Source organism: Cololabis saira, chromosome 10 (genome assembly GCF_033807715.1).
Source record: "Cololabis saira isolate AMF1-May2022 chromosome 10, fColSai1.1, whole genome shotgun sequence".
Taxonomy (NCBI): Eukaryota; Metazoa; Chordata; class Actinopteri; order Beloniformes; family Belonidae; genus Cololabis; species Cololabis saira.
The window spans coordinates 1,650,992-1,670,843 of NC_084596.1; the positions used below are offsets into that span (position 1 = coordinate 1,650,992).

The 19,852-nt window shown below is 39.7% G+C and overlaps 1 protein-coding gene across 6 annotated transcripts; it reads right to left on the reverse strand.

Moving 5' to 3' along the window:
* Window positions 1-459: 459 nt before the first annotated feature.
* LOC133452296 (epidermal retinol dehydrogenase 2-like) lies at window positions 460-18,280 on the reverse strand. 6 transcript variants are annotated; one of them, XR_009783245.1, is made up of 8 exons: window positions 18,142-18,280; window positions 14,616-14,943; window positions 9,258-9,389; window positions 7,641-7,740; window positions 5,382-5,526; window positions 2,611-2,736; window positions 1,851-2,142; window positions 460-1,808 (listed from the first exon to the last, which is right to left on the reverse strand). XR_009783245.1 is itself a non-coding variant. In XM_061731526.1 (8 exons), the coding sequence occupies exons 2-8, from the start codon at window positions 14,934-14,936 to the stop codon at window positions 2,046-2,048; spliced, it is 921 nt and encodes a 306-aa protein (XP_061587510.1). In that variant the 5' UTR covers window positions 14,937-14,943; window positions 18,142-18,280; the 3' UTR covers window positions 460-2,045. The 6 variants fall into 6 exon arrangements, 5 of the variants coding, with proteins under 5 accessions (XP_061587510.1, XP_061587511.1, XP_061587512.1 ...); XM_061731526.1 differs by adding an exon at window positions 13,833-13,853 and having other exon boundaries at window positions 460-2,142; window positions 14,637-14,943; XM_061731527.1 differs by adding an exon at window positions 14,139-14,159 and having other exon boundaries at window positions 460-2,142; window positions 14,637-14,943.
* Window positions 18,281-19,852: the final 1,572 nt, after the last annotated feature.

Below are 19,852 nucleotides of genomic sequence, written 5' to 3' on the forward strand. Positions count from 1 at the left end.
TTAGCACCGACAGATACAGGATAAAAAAGTCGATATGTCGAGAAAAAAGTTGAAACGTTGAGATTAATGTTGAAATGTTGAGAATAATTTTGAAATGTTGAGAAAAAAGTTGAAATTTCGTGAAAAAAGTCGAAATGTAGAGAGAAAAGGCAAAATTTCGACTTTATTCACGACATTTCTACTTTTTTTTCTCAAAGTGCACAATAAAAAAAATCTTCCCCTCTCAAATATTTTTTTTTCAGGATAATTAATTACAGGATAATTAATTACATGATAGTTAGCACAGAAAGATACAGGATAAATACAGGTGTTGAAATCACAAACTGCTCCTTTAACGAGTTAAACACCAGTTAGACTGTTAGCTGAGTCTCAGCCCGGTCCAGGACGTGGTCCAGGACCAGGTCCTGGACCAGGACCTGGACCTGGACCTGGACCAGGACCTGGTCCTGGAAACTCCAGCTGGGACTTCATATGAAATGATTCAGACACTGAAACACTGGAAAGGCTTCGGGTCGCTGAGTCGCCGTGGCAACACGGAGGCGTCTCACCGTCTAAATACTGCTGACTCGTGAGAATCAGCTGTTCACATTCCCAGGACATGAAATGCTGTGGACCGGCGGACCTGGACCCGGTCCTGGACCGGGTCCTGGACCGGCGGACCTGGACCAGGTCCGGTTCTCGCAGGGCCCCCTCCCGCCGGGAACCGGACCCCAGACCAGGACCCATATGTGCCGTGAGGACGATCCCAGGATGCTTTGCTACTTCCTCGGGAACTTCAGGGTCGAAACGGACTCAAGTACTGTATCCCATAATGCAACAGGCCACCTGGGAGGTCAGGGAGGACCAGGACCTGGACCTGGACCTGGACCTGGACCTGGAGGTCAGGGAGGACCTGGACCAGGACCTGGACCTGGACCTGGGGGTCAGGGAGGACCAGGAATTTAGGGGAATAATATGCTATTGCTATTTCTATATTCTTTATGCAGATGATGCTGTTATTTAGGGGAATAACAGCATCATCTGCATAAAGTGAAACTGTAAGATCTGTCCCTGCACGATGGACCTTCTGTCTCAGGCCCCGTTTCCACGTAGTAAAAACGCTGGTGTTTTCATGTGTTTTGTTCGTTCGTTTTACACGAAAACGAAGCTCAAAGTCTCCAAAAACCATCATTTCTGAAAACTCCGTCCAAAGTGTAGATTTTTCAAACCTCCGTCTTCACGTTTGCTTGTAAACGGAGAGAAACGGACATTTATTCTTCAGAACGTCACATTATGAGACAGAAACGTCACCAGCGTCATGAGTGACACCTGTGTTTACAATTAGTTTGTAACCGTCAATATTTTCTTGTATTTTACCTGTTTTATATTCTAACGTCACACTTAAAAGTAACTCCACTTCTCTGTCACTCCAAACCAAAGACTCTGGTTCATCTTGGAAGTAAAGCCTGAATTCTGGTCCCGCGTTACATCGACGCAGAGCTACGGCGTAGGGTACGCGGCGATGCCGTACGGTGGCGTCGCCGCGTACCCTACGCCGTAGCTCTGCGTCGATTTAACGCGGGAACATAATTCAGGCTTAACTGGAAGTTACTCGTGTCATTTGTTGATGTTTTTTCCAGGATTCTGATTGGCTGGCATGACGTTAACAGCATATTTATGAGGATTCCTGTAAACGAAGAGATTTTGAAAACGATCTCGTGTAAACGATGGAATTTTTCAAAACGTAGAGCGGGAAATATCCGTTTTTGTAAATACCAGGCTATGTGGAAACGGGGCCTTAGACTCCAGTGGTCTGGGAGGACCCGGACCTGGACCTGGACCTGAACCCAGACCCGGACCCAGACCCGGACCCAGACCCCGGCCCGTTGCATGCTGGGATACAGTGTGAGGTAGAACTGACAGGATTCTGGAGGTTTACCGACGTTCTGGACTAGAAAACAGTTTAAAAACAAGTCAGATTAAAACAGGGTTGAAACATGGGGGGACGTGGACTTGGACTTGGACTTGGACTTGGACTTGGTCCTGGTTCTGGTCCTGGTTCCGTCTCAGTCCTGCTTCACGGCCCGGCCCTTGAACGTGTCCATGAGGTTGAAGGCTCCGAAGTAATGACCGACCAGAACCCCGAGCTTTATCGGGAGGAGACTGTGGAGGAAAAACCAGAACCATCAACATCTGGACCCTAGTGGTCTGTAGAGGACCTGCAGGTCTGGATCTGGACCCTAGTGGTCTGTAGAGGACCTGCAGGTCTGGATCTGGACCCTAGTGGTCTGTAGAGGACCTGCAGGTCTGGATCTGGACCCTGGTGGTCTGTAGAGGACCTGCAGGTCTGGATCTGGACCCTAGTGGTCTGTAGAGGACCTGCAGGTCTGGATCTGGACCCTAGTGGTCTGTAGAGGACCTGCAGGTCTGGATCTGGACCCTAGTGGTCTGTAGAGGACCTGCAGGTCTGGATCTGGACCCTAGTGGTCTGTAGAGGACCTGCAGGTCTGGATCTGGACCCTAGTGGTCTGTAGAGGACCTGCAGGTCTGGATCTGGACCCTAGTGGTCTGTAGAGGACCTGCAGGTCTGGATCTGGACCCTAGGGGACCTGGATCTGGACCTGGACTCACTTCTTCATGGCGCTCATCAGGTACATGGTGCGCGGCATCAGCAGGTACATCTCGTCCGTCAGGACGGCGTGGATGATCTTCTTAGCCACGTAGTCTGGATTCAGGATGGGCAGCAGACTCGGCCACCTGGGGGGAAACAAATAATAATAATAATTAAAGCTGCAGCAGCCATGGACGGGACATTTTCACCAATTACGGTCAAGGACTCAAAACTGAGTCCGATGACACCACCATGACTCTTTTTGTCAAGCCATTCAAAAGTTATGGCAGAAAGTAGGATCTATCAAATATGGACCAATCAGCTACTAGTATCACTTCCTGTTTAATGTTGAAGTTTGACGCGGCGCCACGGCCACGCCATTTCATGAAAACTCACGATATTGATAACTTTTCATCGTTAATGTTTTTTGCGTCTCCTGAGTGAGTTTTATGTGGAACGGACGATCCTGCTAGGAGGAGTTCGTTAAAGTACGACACGTGAAAATGGCATAAATTGTGCCAAAATTACACGATTAATTCAAAATGGCTGACTTCCTGTTGGGTTTGGGCCATGGCGTCAGGAGACTTTTCTTTAAGTTGTGACATGATACAGGTGTGTACCGATTTTCGTTCATGTACGTCACACCGTATTGTGGGGCTTGAGGAACAAAGTTTTTTCCGTCTGAACCAACCAGATGAAGGGTGGGCGCGCTTTTTGGCGTCTAGCGTCGCCACGGTAACGCTTTTGAAAGAGAAAAGTAATGCGTGTTGTCGCAGGATGGAGACGCACATTTTGATGTATAACACACCTGGGTGCATGTTACGGTTCGGGCCGAATTAACTGCCGAAGGAATGGCAGAAATTTCGCCTAAATGACACGATTAATTCAAAATGGCCGACTTCCTGTTCGGTTTCGGCCATGTCGCCAAGAGACTTTTCTTTAAGTTGTGACATGATACAGGTGTGTACCGATTTTCATGCATGTATGTCAAACCGTATTGTGGGGCTTGAGGTACAAAGTTTTCTAGGGGGCGCTGTTGAGCCGTTAGGCCACGCCCATTAATGCAAACCATTAAATATCACATTTTTCATCAAAATGAGCATAGTTGAATATCTCAAAAACCGTAATAGTTAGCATGATGAGAGTAAAATATGTTGTAGTACAACGCGTCCCGGGTTTTTAATGTTGTAATGATGTCTGTACGATAAACCGTTGCCTAGCAACAAGCGTCCAAAATAAAATGTAATTTTTTTTTAAATTGAAAGTTAAATACCGCAAAAACCGTAATAAGTAGCATAATGAGGTTTTACGGTCCTTTAGTGCCAATCGGGCCGAGTGTTTGTAAATTTGAACGATGTCTCTACGATAAAGTTCGGCCGAGCAATAAGCATCCGAATTTTCGCCTTTTTTTTTGCTTTTTGGCATCTAGCATTGCCATGGTAACACTTTTGACTGAGAAAAGTAATGCCCATCAATGGAGACGCATCCAACGATGTCTGACATGCATGGGTGCAACGTAGCGGTTCGGGCCGCATTAACGGACGAAAAAAGCGTGCGGAATAATAATAATAATTGAAAATGGCCGACTTCCTGTTGGGTTTGGGCCATGGCGCCAAGAGACTTTTCTTTAAGTTGTGACATGATACAGGTGTGTACCGATTTTCGTGCATGTACGTCAAACCGTATTGTGGGGCTTGAGGTACGAAGAGTTCTAGGGGGCGCTGTTGAGACGTTAGGCCACGCCCATTAATGCAAACCATGAAATATCAAATTTTTCGCATCAAAATGAGCATAGTTGAATATCTCAAAAACCGTAACAGCTAGCATGATGAGACTAAAATATGGTGTAGTACAACACGTCCCGGGTTTTTCAATGTTGTAATGACGTCTGTACGATAAACCGTTGCCTAGCAACAAGCCTCCAAAATCACATTTTTTTTTTTTTTAATTGAAAGTTAAATACCGCAAAAACAGTAATAAGTAGCATGATGAGGTTGTATGGTCCTTTAGTGCCAATCGGGCTGAGTGTTTGTAAATTTGAACGATGTCTCTACGATAAAGTTCGGCCGAGCAATAAGCGTCCAAATTTTTGCCTTTTTTTTTGCTTTTTGGCATCTAGCGTTGCCATGGTAACACTTTTGACTGAGAAAAGTAACGCCCATCGAGGCAAGATGGAGACGCATCCAACGATGTACGACATGCATGGGTGCAACGTTGCGGTTCGGGCCGCATTAACGGACGAAAAAAGCGTGCGGAATAATAATAATAATTGAAAATGGCCGACTTCCTGTTGGGTTTCGGCCATGGCACCAAGAGACTTTTCTTTAAGTTGTGACATGATACAGGTGTGTACCGATTTTCGTGCATGTACGTCAAACCGTATTGTGGGGCTTGAGGCGCAAAGTTTTCTAGGGGGCGCTGTTGAGCCGTTAGGCCACGCCCATTAATGCAAACCATTAAATATTAAATATCACCAGGCCTGGCTTGGTGCAAAATTTGGTGACTTTTGGGGCACGTTTAGGGGTCAAAAAGGCCCTCATTTCATCGGAAGGAGCCAACTTCTCTACGCAGACGATACCGGGCTGTTGGTGAAACCTCAAGAACCTTTAGGAACAGTTAGAAGCACAACAGCCGATCTCAAAAGGCTGGAAACAAAGATCAGAAATGCTAAAACATAGAACACAGAGTTGGAGATATGAGGTTAGGAATCCTAAGTTCCCTCAACGTCCCAGACGGCCGTGGGGAAGGAGGAGTTTGTGTGTTTGGTGAACGGTAAAGCTCTCGGACCTACTTGGTCTGGCAGCCGTCGAACATGCCGGTGTTGATGAAGTACGGGCAGACGATGGTCGTCTTCACCCCGTCCTTCCCCAGGCCCACCAGCTCCAGACCCACCGACTCAGCAAAGCCCACCGCCGCAAACTTACTGGCACAGTAGTCTGGAGGACAGGGAGATTTTACACTTTAGTCACATTTTTACAGGATACCGGTCACATCATAAACCAGGAAGTGCAAGAAAAAGAGTTTCTTAAAACAATCCACATCATTCATCATTTTATAAAAACTGGATTCTAGTCTCCATCGTCTGGTGTTGCAGCGCCACCATGAGGCCGTCGCCGGAACTGGTCTGTCCATTCTGTTCTTTCTGCTCACGTAAATCGCATTCTTAATAAAATTTAGGAGCTGCCACTTTCTTTGATTTCTTCTTCTGTATCCTGCACCATAAATAAACTTTGCATTGCAAAATGTTTCATTAAACCAGGGGTCGGCAACCCAACATGTTTTAGAGCCATATCGGACCAAAAACACAAAAAAAAATATGTCTGGAGCCGCAAAAAATAAAGTCTTGTATCAGAATTAGAATGAAGACAACACATGCTGCATGTTTGTATATTAGTTAGAACTGGGGGGAGATTTATTTTTTTCATTATGCATTTCGAGAAAAAAGTTGAAATTTCGAGAAAAAAGTTGAAATTTCGAGAAAAAAGTCGAAATGTCGAGAAAAAGTCGAAATTTCGAGAAAAAAGTTGAAATGTTGAGAAAAAAGTCGAGAAAAGAGTCAAAATTAAAAAAAAAAAAGTCGAAATGTCGAGATTAAAAATGAAAGGAAAAAAGAAAAAAAACAGAAAAACAGCAAAAAAAAAGAAAAAAGGACAAAAAAGAAGAAAAAATGGAAAAAAAAAGGACAAACATTTTTGAAAAAGCTCCAGGAGCCACTAGGGCGGCGCTAAAACTGCAACACCCCCGTGTTGCTACGGTACCAGCACCACCGTTACGGTACCAGCACCACCGTTACACCCCCGTGTTGCTACGGTACCAGCACCACCGTTACACCCCCGTGTTGCTACGGTACCAGCACCACCGTTACACCCCCGTGTTGCTACGGTACCAGCACCACCGTTACACCCCCGTGTTGCTACGGTACCAGCACCACCGTTACGGTACCAGCACCACCGTTACACCCCCAGGTTGCTACGGTACCAGCACCACCGTTACGGTACCAGCACCACCGTTACGGTACCAGCACCACCGTTACACCCCCGTGTTGCTACGGTACCAGCACCACCGTTACACCCCCGTGTTGCTACGGTACCAGCACCACCGTTACGGTACCAGCACCACCGTTACACCCCCAGGTTGCTACGGTACCAGCACCACCGTTACACCCCCAGGTTGCTACGGTACCAGCACCACCGTTACGGTACCAGCACCACCGTTACGGTACCAGCACCACGTTACGCCCCCGTGTTGCTACGGTACCAGCACCACCGTTACGCCCCCGTGTTGCTACGGTACCAGCACCACTGTTACACCCCCGTGTTGCTACGGTACCAGCACCACCGTTACACCACCACGTTGCTACGGTACCAGCACCACCGTTACACCACCACGTTGCTACGGTACCAGCACCACCGTTACACCCCCGTGTTGCTACGGTACCAGCACCACTGTTACACCCCCGTGTTGCTACGGTACCAGCACCACCGTTACACCACCACGTTGCTACGGTACCAGCACCACCGTTACACCCCCGTGTTGCTACGGTACCAGCACCACTGTTACACCCCCATGTTGCTACGGTACCAGCACCACGTTACGCCCCCGTGTTGCTACGGTACCAGCACCACGTTACGCCCCCGTGTTGCTACGGTACCAGCACCACCGTTAGGTACCAGCACCACCGTTACACCCCCGTGTTGCTACGGTACCAGCACCACCGTTACACCCCCGTGTTGCTACGGTACCAGCACCACCGTTAGGTACCAGCACCACCGTTACACCCCCGTGTTGCTACGGTACCAGCACCACCGTTAGGTACCAGCACCACCGTTACACCCCCGTGTTGTTACGGTACCAGCACCACCATTACACCCCCGTGTTGCTACGGTACCAGCACCACCGTTACACCCCCGTGTTGCTACGGTACCAGCACCACCGTTACACCACCACGTTGCTACGGTACCACCGTTACACCCCCGTGTTGCTACGGTACCAGCACCACCGTTACGGTACCAGCACCACCGTTACGCCCCCGTGTTGCTACGGTACCAACCTGCCAGTCCGCTGACCCCGATGAGTCCGGCCGAGCTAGCGATGCTAACCAGGTGGCCGTGGTTGTTAGCCATCATGGCGGGGAGGAAGGCCTTGTAGGTCTGGAAGAAACAGGGAAACAAAGAACTGTTGGAGCCACAGAAACACAGATGTGCGGACACCAGGATGCAGCGCTGCGTTTCTGAAACGCTGACTTGGACACAAGTAATAATAATAATAATAATAATAATAATAATAGTAATAATAATAATAATGAAAATAATAATAATAATAGTAATAATAGGTATAATAATAATAATGGAAATAATAATGGAAATAATAATAATAATAATAATAATAATAATAATAGTTATAATAGTAATAATAATAGTAATCATCGTCATCGTAGTAATAAAAATAATACATTACATTAATTTAAGGCACCTTTCGGGGCACACAACACCGATTACTGATGAGTTAATGTTCCCGATTTCGGGAAGGGGGGGTCAGCTCAACCAACCAGGTATTGATAGACATGTTCGAAATACCATTCATTCATTCATTCATTCATTCATTCATTCATTCATTAACGGAGGAGTTGCTCCCCCTGAAACCTTCGAACCCGAACCCTGTTAAACCAGACTGACCCAGAAGTGAGCCATGGTGTAATAATATTAATAATATTAATAATAAACCCTAACCCTACCCAGAAGTGGGCCATGGTGTAATAATATTAATAATATTAATAATAACCCTACCCAGAAGTGGGCCATGGTGTTGACCTCCATGGTCTTCTCGATCAGGGAGTAATAATTATAATAATATTAATAATAATAATAATAATAATAATAATAGTAATAATAATAATAATAATAATAATAATAATAATAATAATAATAATAATATTAATAATAATAGTAATAACCCTACCCAGAAGTGGGCCATGGTGTTGACCTCCATAGTTAGTAATAATAATATTAATAATAATATTAATAAACCTACCCAGAAGTGGGCCATGGTGTTGACCTCCATGGTTAGTAATAATTATAATAATATTAATAATAAACCTACCCAGAAGTGGGCCATGGTGTTGACCTCCATGGTTAGTAATAATTATAATAATATTAATAATAAACCTACCCAGAAGTGGGCCATGGTGTTGACCTCCATGGTTAGTAATAATAATATTAATAATATTAATAATAAACCTACCCAGAAGTGGGCCATGGTGTTGACCTCCATGGTCTTCTCGATCAGGGAGTAATAATTATAATAATATTAATAATAAACCTACCCAGAAGTGGGCCATGGTGTTGACCTCCATGGTTAGTAATAATAATAATAATAATAGTAATAAACGTACCCAGAAGTGGGCCATGGTGTTGACCTCCATGGTTAGTAATAATAATAATAATATTAATAATAAACCTACCCAGAAGTGGGCCATGGTGTTGACCTCCATGGTTAGTAATAATTATAATAATAATAGTAATAAACCTATCCAGAAGTGGGCCATGGTGTTGACCTCCATGGTTAGTAATAATTATAATAATATTAATAATAAACCTACCCAGAAGTGGGCCATGGTGTTGACCTCCATGGTTAGTAATAATAATAATAATAATAGTAATAACCCTACCCAGAAGTGGGCCATGGTGTTGACCTCCATGGTCTTCTCGATCAGGGAGTCGGGGGCGTCGATGAACTTCCTGCCCGTCACGATGCCGGCGTTGTTCACCAGGATGTCGACGTCACCCACTTCTCTCTTGACCTGCAGGAGACGTGTATATTATTATTATTATTATCTCTCTGGAGATAAGATAGGAGGAACTTCTCTCTTGACCTGCAGGAGACCAGTATATTATTATTATTATTATCTCTCTGGAGATAAGATAGGAGGAACCACGTGACCCTCGGAGCTGCTTATCTCCGGGTTTCATACTCACTATCAACACCCACGCTCATATAAACTCTTAGTTCTCTGAAGATTCACACAAATGTTTATTAATGATTAAAAACTGAAGCTAAGCTTTGAGCTCTCTGGCAGCTCATCTTTGAGAGCTTTTCTAAGATGTTTGTGAAAAGGCCCCGCCTCCATTCGTAGCACTTTATGGAGTAACTGGATAGACATCTAGAGACGTGGGAGAGAATAACGGTGGCTTTCTGCTCTCTGCTACGACGAGTATTAGGGCCAAAATAAGACCAAAAAAACATTGGAAATTACGAGAATAAAGTCATAATATTATGAGAATAAAGTCGTAAAATTAAGAGAATAAAGTTGTAATATTACAAGAATAAAGTTGTAATATTATGAGAATAAAGTCGTAATATTACGAGAATAAAGTTGTAATATTACGAGAATAAAGTTGTAATATTATGAGAATAAAGTTGTAATATTACTAGAATAAAGTCATAATATTACGAGAATAAAGTCGTAAAATTAAGAGAATAAAGTCGTAATGTTGTGAGAATAAAGTTGTAATATTATGAGAATAAAGTCGTAAAATTAAGAGAATAAAGTCGTAATATTACAAGAATAAAGTTGTAATATTACTAGAATAAAGTCATAATATTACGAGAATAAAGTTGTAATATTACGAGAATAAAGTTGTAATATTACGAGAATAAAGTTGTAATATTATGAGAATAAAGTTGTAATATTACTAGAATAAAGTCATAATATTACGAGAATAAAGTTGTAATATTACGAGAATAAAGTTGTAATATTATGAGAATAAAGTTGTAATATTACTAGAATAAAGTCATAATATTACGAGAATAAAGTCGTAATATTACGAGAATAAAGTTGTAATATTATGAGAATAAAGTTGTAATATTACAAGAATAAAGTCGTAATGTTGTGAGAATAAAGTCGTAATATTATGAGAATAAAGTCGTAAAATTAAGAAAATAATGTTGTAATATTACGACTTTATTCTCTTAATATTGTTAGGTGGCTGTTGGAAACAAACCGGTCAAAAGGATTGTTTGACCGGAGAAAAAGAAAAAGAGAAAAATAACTGAGGAAAAAAAGAGGATTCAACGTTTCTTGGAGCGAATCATTTGCATTTACCTCCTGAATGTTTGCTCTGTAGCGAGAAGTTGTCCAATAACAAAAAGAGTAACGTGGAAAGACATTAGCAGCTACATTAGCAGCTACATTAGCAGCTACATTAGCAGCTACATTAGCAGCTACATTAGCAGCTACATTAGCAGCTACATTAGCAGCTACATTTGCAGCCGAGGACCCAGTTCTAACTAATATAGAAACATGCAGCACGTGTTTCTTCATTCTAAGATGATACAAGACTTTTCATGTTTTGTGGCTCCAGACATATTAGTTTTTTGTGTTTTTGGTCCAACATGGCTCTTTAACATGTTGGGTTGCCGACCCCTGACCTAAACCCTCCGCAGGGGGACGAGGGTTCATGGGAGTTGGACCAACCAGTTCCACATGTTGTGCAGGAGAGAACCAAAACAATCGTTCAGTTTGTGATACAAGCATGAACTTTGGTACACAAATAGCCAAAGGCATTCCAAAAATAATTGGACATGGAGCCATTGTGAATTTTCAACATGGCGCCCATGGCAGCCATTTTTCAAAAAGGCCGCCAGAAACAAGTGTTTTCTAATGAGTGATTAGTTGAAATGAGTTGCCAGTTTGCCCTGGCTCTTTTTTTCTCTTTTTTTCCCCTTTTTTCTATATTTTTTTCCTCTTCTTTTTCCTCTTTTTTTCTCTTTTTTCAACTTTTTCATCTTTTCATCTTTCATCTTTTTTTCCCTCTTTTTTTCCTGTTTTTCCTTGGCTCCACGTCCATATCTTTTGGGGATAGAGAAAAAATAGAGGAAAAAAAAGATGAAAAAATATGGAAAAAATAGGAATAAAAGAGAAAGAAAGAGGAGAAAAAAATGAAAAAAGAGAAGGTGAAAAAAAGAGGAAAAAGACATGGCAAAAAGAGGAAAAAAAGAGGAAAAAAAGGAGAAAAAGATGAAAAAAGAGAAGATGAAAAAAAGAGGAAAAAGACATGGCAAAAAGAGGAAAAAAAGAGGAAAAAAAGGAGAAAAAGAGGAAAAAAAAGAGGAGTGTAGACTCATTAGAAAACAGTTGTGTCCATGTTGAAAATTCACGATGGCTCCACGTCCATACCTTTTGGGGAAACCTTTGGCTATTTGTGTACCAAATGTCATGCTTGTATCACAAACTGAACGATTCCTTCACATCTTATAGCTAAACCGCTGGACTAATGTGCTTTGTGGATCATTTTTATAGCTAAACCGCTGGACTACTGTGCTTTGTGGATCATTTTTATAGCTAAACCGCTGGACTACTGGGCTTTGTGGATCATTTTTATAGCTAAACCGCTGGACTACTGTGCTTTGTGGATCATTTTTATAGCTAAACCGCTGGACTAATGTGCTTTGTGGATCATTTTTATAGCTAAACCGCTGGACTAATGTGCTTTGTGGATCATTTTTATAGCTAAACCGCTGGACTAATGTGCTTTGTGGATCATTTTTATAGCTAAACCGCTGGACTACTGTGCTTTGTGGATCATTTTATAGCTAAACCGCTGGACTAATGTGCTTTGTGGATCATTTTTATAGCTAAACCGCTGGACTAATGTGCTTTGTGGATCATTTTTATAGCTAAACCGCTGGACTAATGTGCTTTGTGGATCATTTTTATAGCTAAACCGCTGGACTACTGTGCTTTGTGGATCTGGAGACCCAGATTCTACGATGTGAGCGTGCCAGAGCGGCTTGGCAGGAGGTCTAGTTACAGTTATCTCCCTGGACGGATGAAACCAGACACTGCTCTCACTAGAACCCCCCGGGACACCTTTGGACCGGCTCCTACTACGACTACCACACCTTTGGACCCGGATCAGAGCTGATAACGTGGCCGAGGAGCAGATCTGGGGGAAAGTTCACACATGTGGGGGAAAGTTCACACACTTACCACACACTCACAATGATAAATGAACCTCCCTGACCCGGTCTTTGGACGCTTTGACCGCATAGAAGCGTAATTCTCGTCAGTTGTGTGAAATAAGACCTGAATTCAGGCATTGTGACATAGAATTGTCAAATTGTTACAGATTACTTTAGTAATCCTGTATTTGACCCGGTCTTTGTACGTGTTGACCGTATAGAAACGTAATTCCTGCCATTGTAAGAATGAGATGAATCTGCTGGATCTACTGCCCTTACTGACTAACAACTGCTGCTTTTATTATTTTACCTCTTCTCTTTCTTTTCTCTCCGACGGTGCAAACGCCCTGTTGTATCTGGAGGAATAGTTTTTTTCTCTCCTTCTTCTGACGAAAGGAGGGTCTTTTTTCCTCCTAAACGTGTCCCAAAAGTCACCAAATTTTGCACCAAGCCAGTCCTGGTGATAAATGTGATATTTAATGGTTTACATTAATGGGCGTGGCCTAACGGCTCAACAGCGCCCCCTAGAAAACTTTGTGCCTCAAGCCCCACCATACGGTTTGACGTACATGCACGAAAATCGCTATACACCTGTATCATGTCACAACTTAAAGAAAAGTCTCTTGGAGCCATGGCCCAAACCGATCAGGAAGTCGGCCATTTTGAATTAATCGTGTCATTTTGGCGCAATTTATGCCATTCCTTCGGCCGTTAATTCAGCCCGAACCGTAACGTGCACCCAGATGTGTTATACATCAAAATGTGCGTCTCTATCCTGCAACGATGGTCATTACTTTCCCAGTCAAAAGCGTTACCGTGGCGACGCTAGAGTTGCAGTTTCTCCAAATATCTGACTGGCCTTGCTTGGTCTTTGCTTTGTAAAGACCTTATTTTAGGTTCTTTTTCACGTAATTTATTTCCATCTGGTCGCTAGACTACATCCCGATCCCGCAGGGGTTTTTTTTGTCGGCCGCTCCCGCCCGCAGCAAAATTCAAACCGCCCGATCCCGCGAGATTTGCGTTGCCAATCCCAATGCAGCCCTCTATCATGGTGGTGTTATCGGATTCGAATTGCACGCGCAAGGGCCCGTTCATCGTTGCTTTCAGCTTTAATTTTTTCTTTTTTATTTCTTTTTATTGACATTCAGCATTAGTCGGCGACCCGGTTCTTTTCGCTGCAGTAGCACAGGTATCAGTAGCAGTAGCATTAGCATCAGTAGCAGCAGTAGCATCAGTAGCAGTAGCATTAGCAGCATTAGCATCAGTAGCAGGTTCTAGTTACCTGGTCAGCGACCCGGTACACCTCGTTCTTGTCGCTGCAGTCACACAGGTACCAGTAGTAGTAGCAGCAGTAGTAGTAGCATTACCAGTAGCAGCAGCAGTATTAGCAGTAGTAGCAGTAGCAGCATTAGCATCAGTAGCAGGTTCTAGTTACCTGGTCAGCGACCCGGTACACCTCGTTCTTGTCGCTGCAGTCACACAGGTACCAGCAGTAGTAGCAGTAGTAGCAGTAGTAGTAGCAGTAGCAGTAGCATCAGTAGCAGTAGTAGCATTAGCAGCATTAGCATCAGTAGCAGGTTGTAGTTACCTGGTCAGCGACCCGGTACACCTCGTTCTTGTCGCTGCAGTCACACAGGTACCAGCAGTAGTAGCAGTAGTAGCAGTAGTAGCAGTAGTAGTAGCAGTAGCAGTAGCATCAGTAGCAGTAGCAGTAGCATTAGCAGCATTAGCATCAGTAGCAGGTTGTAGTTACCTGGTCAGCGACCCGGTACACCTCGTTCTTGTCACTGCAGTCACACAGGTACCAGTAGTAGTAGTAGTAGTAGTAGTAGTAGTAGCATTAGCATCAGTAGCAGCAGTAGCATTAGCAGCATTAGCATTAGCAGCATTAGCATCAGTAGCAGGTTGTAGTTACCTGGTCAGCGACCCGGTACACCTCGTTCTTGTCGCTGCAGTCACACAGGTACCAGTAGTAGTAGTAGTAGTAGCTGTAGTAGTAGCAGTAGCAGTAGCATTAGCAGCATTAGCATTAGCAGCATTAGCATCAGTAGCAGGCTCTAGTTACCTGGTCGGCAACCCGGTAAACCTCGTTCTTGTCGCTGCAGTCACACAGGTACCAGTGCACCCTGGCGGCGCCGCTGCTCTTCAGCAGCCGCGCCGTCTCCTTGACTCCGTCCTGGTTGATGTCCCACAGAACCAGCACGGCGTCCAGCGCCGCGAACTCCTGCGCCATGAGGCGGCCGATGCCGCTGCCGGCGCCGGTGATCAGCACCACCTCGCCGCTCACGCTCTTCTTCCGCCGCGGCACGAACACGAACACCAAGGACTCCAGGTTGTACCAGACGGACAGCACCAGCACCTGCAGCGTCTCCAGGACGAAGTTCATGATGAGTCTGGGGAAAAAGCAGAGACAAAGGAGTCGTTAAGGACGGGGCGCGGCCGATAATCGGGGCTATTTTAGAGTTTCCTGCTAATAATCATGTAGACAATTCAGAAGCACTAATGCGTGTCCCTTCCTTCTCTCTGCCCAGACGGCCGTCATGAACCTTCAGGAAGTTCAAACCGCCGACCCAAACGTTGCTGCACCGCGGTGAAAGGTCGGAATCCCAGCAGACAAACGTGTCTCAACTGTGCTAAAGTTTGATTTGTTCTGTTGCTAAAGTTTGATTTGTTCTGTTGCTAAAGTTTGATTTGTTCTGTTGCTAAAGTTTGATTTGTTCTGTTGCTAAAGTTTGATTTGTTCTGTTGCTAAAGTTTGATTTGTTCTGTTGCTAAAGTTTGATTTGTTCTGTTGCTAAAGTTTGATTTGTTCTGTTGCTAAAGTTTGATTTGTTCTGTTGCTAAAGTTTGATTTGTTCTGTTGCTAAAGTTTGATTTGTTCTGTTGCTAAAGTTTGATTTGTTCTGTTGCTAAAGTTTGATTTGTTCTGTTGCTAAAGTTTGATTTGTTCTGTTCTTGTTGCTCTACGATGAGACAAAAGTCTGGGCAGGATTTCACCCTGATGGATCCTCATGTTGAAACACTTAAATCTGTTAACTCCTCGGAACCAGCAAAACCACACGAGTTAAAATACTAATCCATCAAATAGAGACTAGTAACTAAGTTAAAATACTCATCCATCAAATAGAGACTAGTAACTAAGTTAAAATACTCATCCATCAAATAGAGACTAGTAACTAAGTTAAAATACTAATCCATCAAATAGAGTTTAGTAACTAAGTTAAAATACTAACTTTCAGACAGAGTCTAGTAACGAAGTTAACAACTGCTACTGCTGCTGTTACACGTTACCATGGCAACAGCTGCTACTGCTGCTGTGACAGGAGCTGTTACCATGGTAACAACTCATGTCACAGCAGCAGTAGCAGTTGTTACCATGGTAACAACTGCTACTGCTGCTGTTACCATGGTAACAGCAGCAGTTGTTACCATGGTAACAGTAGCAGCTGTTACCATGGTAGCAACTGCTACTGCTACTGTTACCATGGTAACAGCAGCAGTTGTTACCATGGTAACAGTAGCAGCTGTTACCATGGTAACAGCTGCTACTGCTGCTGTTACCATGGTAGCAACTGCTACTGCTGCTGTTGCTGCTGTTACCATGGTAACAACTGCTACTGTTACCATGGTAACAGCTGCTACTGCTGCTGTGACACGTCACTTCCTCCCAACAGCAGGAAGGTATATATATATATATATATATATATATATATATATATATATATATATATATATATATATATATATATATATATATATATATATATATATACCATATATATATATGGTATATATATATATATATATATATATATACCATATATATATATATATATATATATATATATATATATATGGTATATATATATATATATATGTATATACCATATATATATATGGTATATATATATATATATATATATATATATATATATATATATATATATATATATATATATATATATATATATATATATATATATATGGTATATATATATATATATGTATATATATATATATGGTATATATATATATATGTATATATATATATATATATATATATATATATATATATATACATATATATATATATATATATATATATATACCATATATATGGTATATATATATATATATATATATATATATATATATACCATATATATATATATGGTATATATATATATATATATATATATACCATATATATATATATATATACCATATATATATATGGTATATATATATATATATATATGTATATATATATATATATATATATATATATATATATATATATACCATATATATATATGGTATATATATATATATATACCATATATATATATGGTATATATATATATATATATATGGTATATATATATATATATATACCATATATATATATGGTATATATATATATATATATATATATATATATATATATATATATATATATATATATATATATATATATATATATATATATATATATATATATATATACCATATATATATATGGTATATATATATATATATATATGGTATATATATATATATATATACCATATATATATATACCATATATATATATGGTATATATATATATATATATATATATATATATATATATATATATATATATATATGGTATATATATATATATATATACCATATATATATATATATATATACCATATATATATATACCATATATATATATATATATATGTATATATATATATATATATATATATATATATATATATATATATATATATATATATATATATATACCATATATATATATGGTATATATATATATATATATACCATATATATATATGGTATATATATATATATATACCATATATATATATATATATATATATATATATACATATACCATATATATATATATATATATATATACATATACCATATATATATATATATATATATATATATATATGTATATATATATATTACATATATATATATATATATATATATATATATATATATATATATATATATATATATATATATATATATATATATATATACAGAGCAAAAGTTTGGACACACTTCCCCATTTGTTTGAATGAGGTGTCCAAACTTTTGCTCTGTACATATCCATTTATGACTTATGTCACAGATAGAAATCAGGAATATCAAAGTAAAATACAGTTTGGAATGTAGATTCTGCGAGGCATAATTAAGTAAAAATAAAAATAAATTGTGTTAAAATAAGCATTTAAGTCTAGTAACTAAATTAAACCATTAACCTTTCAGATTAACGGAGGAACCGAGCTGTCCCAGCAGGTGACTGTAGTAACTAAGTTACATCACTACTTTGTAACTAATAACTAACTAACTAACTACTAACCTGTCAAAGTAACGGAGGTAACAGAGTAACAGAGCTGTCAGACTACAGTTTAGTTCAGTTCTGATCAGTTGTGATCAGTTTAGTTCAGTTCTGATGAGTTCTGATCAGTTCTATCAGCTGGACCTTTGCTCTGCTCTGACTTTAACATCAGTTTTTATCAAACAGCTGATAACTGCAGCGGTCCGGGAGCCGGTCCACCTACCGGGGTTCTGGTCCGGGTTTATGGTCCTGGTTCTGGTCCTGGTCCTGGTCCTGGTCCGGTTTCTGGTCCTGGTTCGAGGGGAAGTGTAAATGATGACCAGCAGAACTCGGAGCCTGCGGCGACTAAAACTGAACAAACACGGACGGAGAAGCAGGAACCGTGACGTCACCGCCGCTCCACCAATCACAGCTCAGGGCGTCGCCGACACACGCAGGGCATTCTGGGAATCTGAGTCTTCTTAACTTTTACTTACTTAAACGTTCAGGAACCAAATATATATAAATATATATTACATATATATATATATATATAAATATAAATAAATATAAATATATATATATATATATATATATATATATATATATATATATATATATATATATATATATATATATATATATATATATATATATATATATATATATATATTGTAATATAATATAATATAATATATATATATGTGTGTATAATGTATAATATATTGTGAATCAATTTTATTTATAGAGCGCTTTTAAAAGATCTCAAAGACGCTTCACAGACACAAAGATAAAAACGTTGAGATCAAGAAAGTTAAAAATTAAAAACCAGAGGATAAAAAAAGATAAGAGATGTATCAATTTATGTCGACTTACGTCACAGATAAAAATCAAGAATATCAAAGTAAGTACAGTTTGAAATGTAAACTCTGTGAGGCATAATTAAGTAAAAATAAAATTAGTTAAAATAAGCCTTTAATTAGAAATAATAGAGATATATAAAATGTATGTAAATAGAAAACAGTAACTAAAATTAAATAGAATTTAATATTAATAAATGAAAATAAAAAAAAATTAATATCACTTAAAATTGAAAATTATAAATAAAATAGATACAATAAAAAAATGAAGTAAAAACATAAAATGCATCAAGGATATGTATTTAAATATGAACAGTAATGAATACATGTACATGGTTTACACTTATGTAACTCTTTCCAGCTGTAACTCCTGCAGCCCCAAGGGGGGTACATTCATACAGTCATACATTCATGCATTCATGCATTCATGCATTCATACATTCATACATTCATACATGCATTAACATAACATTCACACGCCGGCTGTTCAACGACACTCCCTGACAACAGGAACAACTGGGGATTCTTTGGCAAGCCGTTTTAATATCTAACAGCTAGACTGGATATGTGTTGCAGATATCTACAATTCCATTTATTCCTAGTCAAAAAGAGCATTTCAGATTTATATTATTACATTCTTCCTGTCCACAATTATCATTTCAGATATTTACAACGTCATTCTGCCATTCATGTGTTTCTAATTACAGATTTCTACAATTCACTTACAGATATCTGGAATGTGAATTACGGATTTCTGTAACTGAATTAGGACTAGCTGTAATTCCAGTTTCAGATATCTACAATCTAATTCTGACTAGTCATAATTCCAGTTTCAGATATATTTAATTCCCCTTAATTCAACATTTCTACATCGTCCTTTTTAGATATCTTAAATTAAGTCTTGACTAGTCAGAATGAAGAGGATATTTATGTATTTATGTATATATTATATGTTGAGAGGGATAGTTATAATTATGTAATATATGTTATATATTTATTATGTATGTAGCATATATATATTTATAGGGATATTTATGTAGTTTATATAGTGTATATTGATATAATATTTGTATTTTCTATATATTGATATAATAT

Coding starts and splice junctions, on each gene's coding strand:
- LOC133452296 (XM_061731526.1), bottom strand. CDS start 14,936: ATGAACTTCGTCCTGGAGACGCTGCAGGTGCTGGTGCTGTCCGTCTGG. Junction 5,527..7,640: donor CGGGGTCAGCGGACTGGCAG/GTTGGTACCGTA, acceptor CCTGTCCTCCAG/ACTACTGTGCCAGTAAGTTT. Junction 2,143..2,610: donor CTGATGAGCGCCATGAAGAA/GTGAGTCCAGGT, acceptor TTTCCTCCACAG/TCTCCTCCCGATAAAGCTCG.